Source organism: Spermophilus citellus (genome assembly GCF_964194105.1).
Source record: "Spermophilus citellus genome assembly, chromosome: 4".
NCBI classification, from domain to species: Eukaryota; Metazoa; Chordata; class Mammalia; order Rodentia; family Sciuridae; genus Spermophilus; species Spermophilus citellus.
The window spans coordinates 196,250,726-196,262,742 of record NC_138185.1 but is presented as its reverse complement, the minus strand read 5'-3'; the positions used below and the strand labels follow the sequence as shown (position 1 = coordinate 196,262,742).

Genomic DNA, 12,017 nt, shown 5'->3' with positions numbered 1-12,017 from the left:
AAAGATGATAATGTGCTATTTTTGACATGTGTCCAACTGTCTATTAGATAAGCTGTGAAAGAGGTACAGACATCAATCTGGATGTAACTCACATAAGGAGGCAACAAATAAAATTATAAAAGAGAATTGACTTCACAAATAAAAACTATTAACTGCAAAGAGGGTCAAATAAAACCCAAGAGAATTCCCCTAAATTAAAGTGGTTGAAGGAACAAAGAGGTACCAACAAAGGCAAGGGGAGTCACTGGAGCACATGTGAACCATTGGAAATGAGCAGCAGGGAAAAGGACATGAAAATGGAAGGCAGTATTCTCGGGTGTTAAATGATACAGCCCCCACAGAGAGTGGGATGAGAAAAGGACATAAATTTAATAATTGGAATAATTATTAGCAACCACACAGACTGCAGTTTTAGTACTGCAATGATGAAAGAAGTATGGGTGGAGCTTAAAGAAATGAAGCAGATTATCTAGGTGCTTACTCCAGATGTCTAGTTATAAATGGAGAGAAAAAAAAAGAAAGGACAGCTGATACTACAAACAGAACTCAACAGTTATCAGTTGAGGGGGAGGGCTCTGTATATGAACACATATAAGATAAATGACCAATGCAAAGAAAAGGGCATATACTAAGGAATTGAGGAAAAGAAACAGTCCATATTAAAAGTCCATACTATTTTAAATGGAAGGAGAAATTTTTGATTGTACATGAGCTGGTGTATGTGATTCTCCCATTTTTTTTAAAAGCTTAAAATTAACAAGCTTATAAAATCTTGGTATTTTTGTACCACTATTAAAATAATAACAACGTGACAACAATCTTCACCTTTTGATGTCCCAAAAGAACAAAAACATATGTACTAGGCTTTCACATTATTATACCTACCAATGACAGAAATTTCACCCACAGAATAAAAAACTGAAAAGATGGGAGCTGGGCTTAGTGGTGCACACCTATGATCCCAGCAGCTCGGGAGGCTGAGACAGGAGGATCCCAAGTTCAAAGCCAGCCTCAGAAACATCAAGGTGCTAAGAAATTCAGTGAGTCCCTGTTTCTAAATAAAATACAAAAAAGGGCTACAGATGTGACTCAGTGGTTGAGAACCCTGAGTTCAATCCCTGGTACCAAAAAAGAGAGAGAGAGAGAGAGAGAGAGAGAGAGAGAAAGTTATGTTGAAAAGTTAAAAAGTAAATCTCAAAAAGGCAAATTCTTACTTTAAGAATTTTTGGGGGGGTGAGGGGGCTGGGATTGTGGCTCAGCAGTAGAGTGAGTGCTCGCCTAGCATGTACGAAGCCCTGGGTTCAATCCTTAGCACTACTTATAAATAAATAAACAAAATAAAGGTATTGTGTCCAACTACAACCAAAAAATAAATATTTTTTTTTAAATAATTTTTTTTTAATTACAAAGAAATAGTTTTGGGAAACTCAATTTATGTGTAATTATTTTTATATCCATATTCCCCTTTTGTTTTCTACATAATTTAATGCAAACATCCAAGGAAAATAAATTAAAAATTATCTTACTATAATTTGGTGAATGGTATGAAGTCTGTCTGTTTTTTGTTAACGCAAATATTATTCCACAGCAAGAAAAGAAAATAAACTGGTACCTTGAGTAGAGAGTACTGACAGCTGGCTATGACCAGGCAGAATTGGAAGACCCAGATGTCTCTGAAGAAGCCTTGTATGAGAAGAATAGATCCCAAAAAAGCCACAAGAATAGCCAGAATGACAGCTAACACATTTTCCAGGATCTCACGATTTCTGTAGACAGAAAAATTTATAAGTAAGTATATCATCAACCATACTAAAAAAAAAAGGGAAGACATCAAAGTGAAGCTTGCTGGGATGTCTTTTGGGTACTGGGTTTGAATAAAGTTTTGCATCATACTGAAAAAGAAACTAGTTTCATGTGGATACAGCACAAAATTTAATATCCAAAACATGCTATAGTGAATTATAGAGTTCCAATTATAACATACACTGAAATTTCAAGTTCTATTTAAAAGAACTTTACTTTAAAAAATATCTGGTGCTGAGGACGTAGTTCAAAGGTAGAGCATTTGAATATTGGGCTCAATCACCAGCACCAGCAAAAAAAAAAAAAAAAAAAAAATTAAAATCTGCTTTTCCATCAAATTTGTTGCAAGATACCTAAACAATTTGGAAGACAAATAAAGCAGATTTACTAAGAAATAAGTTAAGTTTAAAAGGCAAAATCTCAAAATAATTTCTAGAATATTAAATTTTAAATATCTGTGATTTTATATGACAAAGTTTGTAACCAAATTTTGATATCAAGTGGTTTCATTTTCCCCATCTCTCAGTCATCTGAAATAATCCAAAAACTCACTTACTAGAATTACTTAAATACAGGCTCTTACGTATCTTGAGAATGAAGGTAGTGACAAAGACCATCAATTCTGCCTCTATCAAAGTTGCTCAGACAATTCTATACTTTAGCAAACTGACACTGTAAAAGAAACAATATGATGCCCAAGATATAACAAATAGCAATGAAGGTGATTTTGATGCTACACCAAAAAAAAAAAAAAAAAAAAAAAAAACTAAAAATCTATCTCATTACTTCTTGGGGATATTTTATTTGCAAAATGTTAAACCAATTCTTTAAAGAACATTAAATGACATGGAAATATGCTCAGCACATTTGCTATATGAAGAAAGTAGGATACAAAACCAGATGTATAGGAAGATACAAGTTCTGTAATTAAAAAACACAAATATAGGTTAAAAATGGTAAGATACCAAAAATGATCTTACTAATAATGGTTCACTCTCTGTGGAGTGATTATGGTTTGCCCATTTCTATCTACAAAATTGTCTTTGGGGTGAAGAATTACTTTCATAATCATGAGCAATTTTAATTAATTTTTTATTAACTCAATGCTATGTTTAAAGTAAGTTGGGATAAAAAAATTCACAAACACCTCTCTACTACTTCACTTAATAGTTCTACCAAGCTAAAAATGTTCAACAATATTTTCAAATCAATCATTTTTTGACATTTTCACTTGATCTGAGATGGCAAGTAAGTAACTCCAGATTTGCCCAATCCAACGACCTTTTCAATCCTTGTCTCACCCTGCATACTCTCTTCCTTGTAAACTGGATGTGTGCTTTTCTTTGGATTTAAAATATTTTTCCACATTGATGAATTCAATTTATCATTTAGTTTTTTGTGTTGTTGTTGTTGTTTTACTGATCTTGTTTTTGTTGTCACTGGTAAGAAATCTAAACCAAAATTTCCCCTGCTTTGTTTTGTTCTAGAATTCTTATTGTTTTAGGCTTAACACATAGGTCTATGATCAATTTTAAATTAATTTTTATAATATGGTACAAGGTTAGCATACAATTTTTTTTACTTTTATTTGTTTTTTGGGGGGAGGGGGGCATATGACAATCCAATTGTTCTAGCATCATTTGTTGAAAAGACTATCCTTTCTTCCCGTCATAGATTTGGATATTACTTCGATACCACCTGGACCTGGAAGTTTCTTTGTAGGAAGGTTTTTAACTACAATTTCCATTTATTTAAGTACAGAGTAGACCATTAAGATTATGTATTTTTGAACTTTAATAATTTATATCTTTAAAGAATCTGTCCATTATACATGTGTCCACTGTCAAATTTATTTACACACAGCTATTCATAATATTCTCTTATCATTCTTTTAATACTTGCAGATCTGTAGTTATATTTCACATTCCTAATATTGGTAATTTGTATTATTTTTTTTCTTGTCAGGCTGGCTTCATTTGTTCTACTGTTTTTCTGTTTCCTCTATGAACTATTTCATCTCTTACTATTTTTTCTCTCTCTTTACTTGGGCCTATTGTGCTTTTGTTCTTTTAGTTTCCTACAATACAAGTAGAAAGCAAAGTCACTGATTTGAGACCTTCCTTTTCCAATGTTGGTATTTAATACTATAATTTTCTCAAGTATGGCATTAAAGGTATCACCAAAATTGAGATACATTATTTTTATTTTCATGCAGTACAAAATACTTCCTGATTTCCCGCTTGATTTCTTCTCTAGTCCATGGGTTATTCAAAAGTACTAGTTTCCAAATATAGGAGAATTTTTCCAAAGTCCTTTTTGTTATTTATTTATAATGTAAATTCATTGTAGTCAAAGAGCATACTATATGATTTGAATTCTTTTAACATTTATTGACCTTTGCATTTTGGCCCAGAAAATGGTCTATTTTGGTAATGTTCCATGAGCAATTAAAGAATATGGAGCTCATTATGGGTGGAGTGTTGCATAAATGTCAATCAACTCAGGGTGGTTGATAATATTGTTCAAGTCTACCATATCCTCACTGCTATAGGCTGGATTCTGAATGTCTCCCAAGGATACTATGTTGAATGCTTGTTCCTCAGCCTATGGTGCTTTTGGGAGGTGGAGCCTAGTAGAAGGAATATTCCTTTAAGGGAATATTGTGACCAAAGCCCCTTCCTATTTCTCTTTCTGCTTTCTGGCTGCTATGAGGTGAGCAGATTCCTTCACCGTAAGCTCAACCTTGACACAGGCTTAAAAAAATGAAGAGTCAAGTGATCATAAACTGAAACCTCTAAAACCGTGACCCAAAACAAAATCTTTCCTCTTTATAAGCTGATTAACTCAGCTATTTTCTCTCAGTAACAGAAAGCTGACTAAATGATTTTTACATATTATTCTACCAATTATTCAAAGAGAAGAGCTGAAATCAGCTAAAATTGCATGTTTGTCTATTTCTGCTCTATGAACTGTGCTTACAGTTTGTTTGGGGGACTAGGGACTGAACATGATGCTTTGTATGTTAAGCATACACTTATCACTCAGCTATCGTGCCAGCTCTTATGTATTTTGAGAATCTATTTTAGGTGTAGAAACATTCAAGATTGCTAATTTCTCCAGGTTAATTGTCCCCTTATCGTCATGAAATCACATTTTTTATCCTTGGCAATGTTCTTTGCTCTGAAATCTACTCTGACATTACTACAGCCATTTCAGCATTCTTTTGTTAGTTTTGGCATGCTGCATCTTTTTCTTTTTTACTTTTAACCTATTTTTTCTTTTCATAATTAAAGTATATTCCTTGTAGGCAACACAGTTGAGTCTTGCTTTTTTAATCCAATCTGACAATTTTTTACTTTTTGACTCTCACCTTATCATTTTTTAATTAACCCATGTGTTCTTTGATCCCTTTTTGATTTTTAGTAGTCTTATTAATACATTTTAAATTTTTCTCACATGTTAATTAGAACTTTTCATTATTTTAGTAGTTGCTTTAGAGTTTTAATATATACTTTATGAAATTCTACCTTCAAGTGATGATATACCACTTTACACACTGCATAAGAAACTTAAAGTAGTATACTTCCATTTTTTCCTTCCAGCCTTTATGCTATTACTGTCATGAATAATAATAACCATACAATTCATTGTTATTTATCTTTTTAAACAATTATCTCTTAAAGAGATTTAACTCATTTAGAAAGAAAATCTTATTTTCCGATTAGTTACTTACCATGTCCAGTGATCTTAGTTCCTCTGAATGAGCCTGTATTTCCATCTGCTATCCTTTTCCCCTTGCCTGCAAGGTACCTTTCAATGTTTTTTGTAGGGTGGGTCTACTCATGAAAAATTCTCCCAATTCTTCCTAGTTTGAAAATGTCTTTATTTTTCCTTGGTTTTTAAGAGAGATTCTGGCTGGGTATAAATTTCTAGGTTGACTTCTTTTCCTGATTTCAATGCTTTAAATATGTTGTTCCACTGTCTTTTCACTTGCATTACTCCCCGAAATAAAACTGATGTCTTCCTTATCCTCATTCCTTCACACAAAGAATATTCTTTCTTAGAGTTTTTAATATCTTATCATTGGTTTTGAGCAATTATGTGCCATCACATAGTTTTCTTCATGCTTCTTATGACCTGAGTTCTACTGAGCTTCTTAAATGTATATTTACAGTTTTCATCAAAATTGGTAAATTTTATTCCTATTATTTCCTCAAAACCTTTTCTGTCTCCTTGTGTCCTCTTGAAGTTCTCCCACAGCTTATTCCTATTTTTATTTGTATGCTCTTTCATTGGGGGATTAGAATAGGGAGAATTCTTTTTGGATATTTCATTCAGGATAATTTCTATTTGCTATGCCTTCAAGTTCACTAATCTTTTCTTCTACAATTTGTAACCTACCATTAATCACATCTAGTGTATTTTTTAAAATCTCACTGTAATACTTTACTCTGTAAATACAATTTTTGACTTATTTTTTATATCTTCCATGTCTCAAATGTTTTTAACAAAAAGAATACAGTTACAACATTTTAATGTCCTTGCTGCTAATTCTTTATATCTGTGCTACTAACAGGCTGGTCTCAAATGGTTGATTATTCTCCTTATTTTAAGTCATGTTTTCTTACTTCTTTGCAAACCAGGTCATCTTTGGGTGTCAGACGTGAAAACTTAACGTTTAGTCTTCTTAATGTGTTCTGCTACCCAGAAACAGCATGACCTCCTTTAGGTCTTGCTTTCATGACTTGTTACGTGAGTCAAAAGTAGTGCTTTCCCTGAACTAATGGTTCTCCAACTTATCAATACTCTGCTGAACAGTCAAAAGCACCCACTACAGAACTGAGGTTTATCTCTCTGAACAGCTCTCTCTTCTCTGATATGCTATCCAGCTGCTTTCAGGTCCTGGACCTAAGCTCCAACTCTTCAACTGAGGAAACTGCTTGATGCTTTTCAGTTCCCACTCCCTGTGTCATAGCCTAGGAGCTCTCTTAAAGCACTAAGCTGGGGCAACTGTAGGTTCATATTATCTGTTTCCTATCTCTCAAGGATCAATGTCCTTTGCTGTCTGATCTCTAATGTCTTAAAGACCACTTTTCATGTATTTTGTCTGTTTTCATTTGTTTCACCTGGGAGGGTAAATCCAGTCCTATTACTTCATGTTGACTGGAAGAAGCAGCTGTCAAATTGTAACAGACTATTGTGTTTACCACTAAGACAGAAGTGGTAAGAAACATAAACTTCCTCTTATAACATTTACACATAGAATCATATTACCTATAACCTTAAAATCATCATTTCACAAACTGTCTTTTAAATATCAGTTATATGAGTCTTACTGATAATAATAAATATATTTTTACAGAAGTCTATTAAAATTAAAAGGAAAGTTTTCAATGGACATAAGAGATTCAATGTTTGAAAGCTCTATTACCTTAAGTTTTACCTCAAAAGAACAAAAATAGAAAACGTTTTCCAACATAATAATCAGGTTAAAAAAAAAAACTCAATGGATCATTAAGAACACTTTAACTTAGAAATAAAAATTTTTCATCTCTTTAATATCACACTATATTCTCACCTATCAAACAGCGCCAAAAGTGTGAGTCTATCAAAGTTAATGCCAATCCACAGCTGGGGCAGGATCCAAAAGCGGTAATAGTGTTTAACCTTTTGGGCAGCTGCTTCTGTTGGACCATAAGTGGCTGCCAAGTCAGGACTCAGATCAATGTCCTGTTGCTCCAACAAATCTGTATCAATGGTCAACAGTCTATTCAACCGAATCTGCGGGAGAGAAAGCTAAAAGAAAGTCAGTGTTGAAAGGCTTAAAGTATCTAATCTGATAATGACTAGAAAGTTACTCACTCAGGTTGCAGATTATCTCAGCTCCTTAATTTTCTACTCTAGTCCATTCCCTGTGAAAACTTTACGATCATTAGAAAACCACACAAGGCAGTAATAGAAAGTGAACTAAAACAAAACAAAAAAACCCTTATCATCAACAACCTTTTGGAAAGGTTTTATTTTAAAAAGTTGTAGAAATCTCTAGATTTTATGATGTCTAACCAATGAATCCATCAAAAGCACTTGCGGTGAATCATAAGTGGCTTCTTTGCTCCCTGTCACATTAGGCTGTTCTCAGCTAAGAACTTCATTGATAGAGGCAAATCTGAGCCCTTCAACTCTCCTATCTTCCTACAGACTTCTTATTATGACTATTACTACTTTCAAAGAAGACTATGCAGGAAATTGGTACACTACATTTCTTTTAGCTTTAGCTCACCTGTTCACCAACCAGTTTACCAGTTTTCCCTTCCTCTGAAAGCATTAATTTTACTGTCTCTGGCACAGCACTAGGCAGCATTTTGCTATCTCAAATTCCCCATAACATTTAAAAGTGAAAAACAATAATATGATCATCTTCTCATTATTGCTTTCTTGTAGAGTTTCCAGGAATACACAAAGTAGAAACAGTCTTTGCTTTTCAAACACATATACTGAAGAAAACTTGTTTTCCATATGTAACAGTCATTTCTATCTCTAAACATTCAAAGATACTTCCCCAAATTTTACTTATCATCTATGCCAGGGCTTTTCAACCTTGGCACTATAAACATTTTGGGTCAAGATTATCTGTGTAGTGGGCCATCCACCACGACATGTTTCACAAGATCTCTCTCCCCTATCCACTAGACACCAAGAGTGTGCACCCAGCTGTGACAAGCAAAAATATTTCTAGAAACTGCCAAATAGTCACTAGTTGAAAACCACTGTTCTATATTAATTTACATCTACAGTCTTAAAAACCTTGATCACAGTTTATCTTCAAGAAGACATTAAAAATTAATCCCTTTGGCACTAAATTCATCTGTATGTTTATTTATATATTGCGTTTGTAAGTATTTCATCTGTATTGTCTTTTCCTATATATATCTTGATGGTAAAAGCTGTGTTACTTTAAAAAATTCCTCATTATATCTCATGTGGAATAATACAGTTTATATAAAATGGTCATTATTAACCATTCCACACACATAGTTGTTATCAGGGTGCCTAAGAGTTAAACCAACAGTTAAACAACTACACCAAATCATATATAAAGTGAGGTTGCCAAATGGCACAATCATACTATGATGTTGATTAGTAAATGGATAATTGCTGATTCACAAATGTGGATGCTTTTAAATTTTATGATGTAGTGTTTGTTTTGTATCTAAGGACTTATTTGAAGAGATTCTCTGTGGGGCAGTAAAGATGATTTTGGACATAGTTTTCAAAAAAAAAATTGACATTTGTGACTTCATCAATTTTTCTGACTTTTGTAGTATCTATTTAAGTCTATTTTTGGATAAAATATCTGATGTTATAAAATTTAAAAAAAAAACCTACCACATCATGTGGATAAAATCGAACTGAGGTAGAACTGGATACATGAGAATCCGTGTCACTAAAATAAAATGAAAGAGACTTTAGGGAATAAATAGTTTGTCAAATAGTGAAAAACAAAATAAACTCCCAAACAATCAGATGATATTTACATTATCTTCTCTTTTCCATGTAAACTTCAAAATACAAAATGGCATTTTCCTAGAGTTGTAAGAGCACAGAGTTTGGGGCAGAGTGTCTAAGTTCAAATATCTTCTTCAGAGAGGGAAATCTCCAACAAGTTAGCTAAGCTCTCTATTCCTCAAGTTTCCTCATCAGTAACAAGACAATGGCACCCATATCACAAGGTTCTTGTGAATGTGTTTAAATGAGATAATCCAAAGAAAGCAATTAACAAATTTCCTGGAATCATTAAAGACAAAGTAAATTTAGGCTATAGTATAAAATAGCATAGAATGTAACCATTCAATTTTGACAGGATGAATTCTGTAACTGGACTGAACCAACATGCTGAATTGAACAATCAAAAGATCCAACTGCTTTAAGTGGCCCCTCAAAACTCAAAAAATAAGTAAATTGCCCAAAGCTGAATAATGTATAAATAAATATGTCCCATCATTAAATGGAAGTCCTAAATAGAAATTAATGACTCTAGCAAGAAAAGTGAACTAATTAGTCAATAATGGATTTCAAAGCAGAAATCTGAGTCAGATAAACAATAAAATTTTAGAAAATGGAATATTAATATACTCTAAAACTATAATTGATTGTAATCCAATCCAGATTCCTAATTTATCTGCTTGTCTTTTAACTACTTCATTACTTTACAAATTTCCTCCTAAGAAACTAAGTGTAATATATAAAACAAATTTTAAGAAGTTCCTCCTGAAAGCTAGTAAGTAATAAATACATACATACATACATACATACATACACACAAAATAAAAATTAGTTACTTTAAAAAGCTTTTGACCAAACTCTTACTTGGAAATAAAATTCTAAAATTACATAAAAAAGACAACTGAAGAGTATAAAATTAGGTATGTAAATATTTTTCTAATAAACTTTTTTTCATCATGAAACATACAGAGAACATGATATGTATGCTTAAATTTGAAACTGTGGGAAAATGATGTCTTACATAAGATTTACAGAAAATTTTGCTTTAATTTTTAAATATATAATAGGTTTTTAAAATATTTTTTTTAGTTGTTGATGGACCTTTATTTTATTCAATTATTTATAGGCAGGGCTGAGAATTAAACCCAGTGCCTCACACATGAGAGGCAAATGCTCTACCACTGAGCCACAACCCCAGCCCAATAGTTTTTATTTTTAAAATAATGCTTTCTTTCTTCCATAGCAAAAATCCTTCAACCTTAATTCTTTTGAAAGCAAGGCACTATGACAAATTATTAAAGTCAATACAAATATATTTTCAAAATAACTTTTATATTTAACATAATGATTATAGTTAATATTAAATATACTTGTATACTTAACAATCACTAGGAGAAGATCTGAAGTGTCCTCACCACAAAAAAAAAAAAAAAAAAGAGAGAGAGAGATAGGTATGTGATATAATGCATATGTCAGCTAGATTTGGCCATTTCATAATGTACCAAGATTTTAAAACATCATATGTACACCATTTTGTCAATTCAAAAAAAATTTTTTTAAACCAGTCTTTTTATCTCAAGGCTTAAAATCTTTAAACATGGCAAGTATGTGCAAATACATACACATTCTTAATATGTCTTCCCACGTACCAGATATTAGATGCTCTTCTTGCTGCTGGTTCAAAATTCACAAGTGACATATCACAGCCACCAGTCTCATAGAGTGTAGAAGAGAACTTACCTAGCAAATAAATGAATTTTTAAAAAGCCATTAGAATACTCAAAAATTCTGCTTCATGATAGACTAAATTGCATATTTTTTACCTTTAAAAAGTACTATTAACTTTTTCCAATATTTAAAAAAGAATGATCTGCATGTAATTCAGTATGATATAAACTGAAAAGAAATATTAGACTATATTATAAAAATGCCAACATATAACCAGATATTAAAAGTCAGAGATGTAAGTCAGCTTTCTCTTTTTTCCTACCAGCAGAGTCTTGTAAATACATTCAAGTAACCATATGAAATAATTTAATGTTTAACAGTCACCTAACCACTCACTGGAAGAGGTAAACGGCTCGATAAAGCTTTTTAAATTTTGAGATAGTTCAATCTTTTAATAAAACTTTTTGGTTATGGTGTGATACTACGGATTGAATCCAGGAGTGTTCTACCTCTTATCTATATCCCCACCTCTTTTTAAAATTTTACTTTGAGACAGTGTCTCTAAGTTGTTGGAGCAGGCCTTAGGCTTGTGATCTTCTGGCCTTAGCATCCCAAATATTTGACTACAGGCCTGAGTCACCATAACCCATCTGTTGGTTGCCTTTTTTTTTTTTTAATGAAAAAATGAAATGTGTTAAGGTGAACTGAATGAGTTATAATAATGTTAGCATTAACTATTTAATGAATGTTTTTAGTTGGAAGATTCTACCATAAGGTTTCTATGAAGTATATAGGAAGAGTAATTGTTATAGCCAAAGATCACTACAAACCGATAAAAGGTTTAGAAATTAAACTGATTATAAATAAATGTAGATTTTAAAAAAACAACAGGTCTCAGGAGCTAAGCCCAGTCTCTCTTACCCACTGAAAGACACCGTTACAGTGGTCCCTAAACCCATCAACATGGTCCTCTCTTAAATAGTATGCCTTACTCTCTTACAATAAATAAATAAATATCAATAACAACAACAAAGATCCAGCTG

At 32.4% G+C, this 12,017-nt stretch overlaps 1 protein-coding gene across 6 annotated transcripts in view; it reads right to left on the bottom strand.

Moving 5' to 3' along the window:
* Window positions 1–12,017, bottom strand: part of PCNX1 (pecanex 1) — a 148,636-nt gene that overhangs the window by 62,234 nt on the left and 74,385 nt on the right. For 4 of the 6 annotated variants that reach the window (XM_081289006.1, XM_081289007.1, XM_081289009.1 and 1 more), the window contains 4 exons: window positions 10,956–11,046; window positions 9,190–9,247; window positions 7,382–7,599; window positions 1,613–1,766 (listed from right to left, as the gene is read on the bottom strand). In XM_081289006.1, coding sequence (XP_081145132.1) covers window positions 1,613–1,766; window positions 7,382–7,599; window positions 9,190–9,247; window positions 10,956–11,046 — 521 coding nt within the window. The remainder of the gene's footprint in view (window positions 1–1,612; window positions 1,767–7,381; window positions 7,600–9,189; window positions 9,248–10,955; window positions 11,047–12,017) is intronic. The other 2 variants (XM_081289008.1, XM_081289010.1) reach the window with 1 other exon arrangement.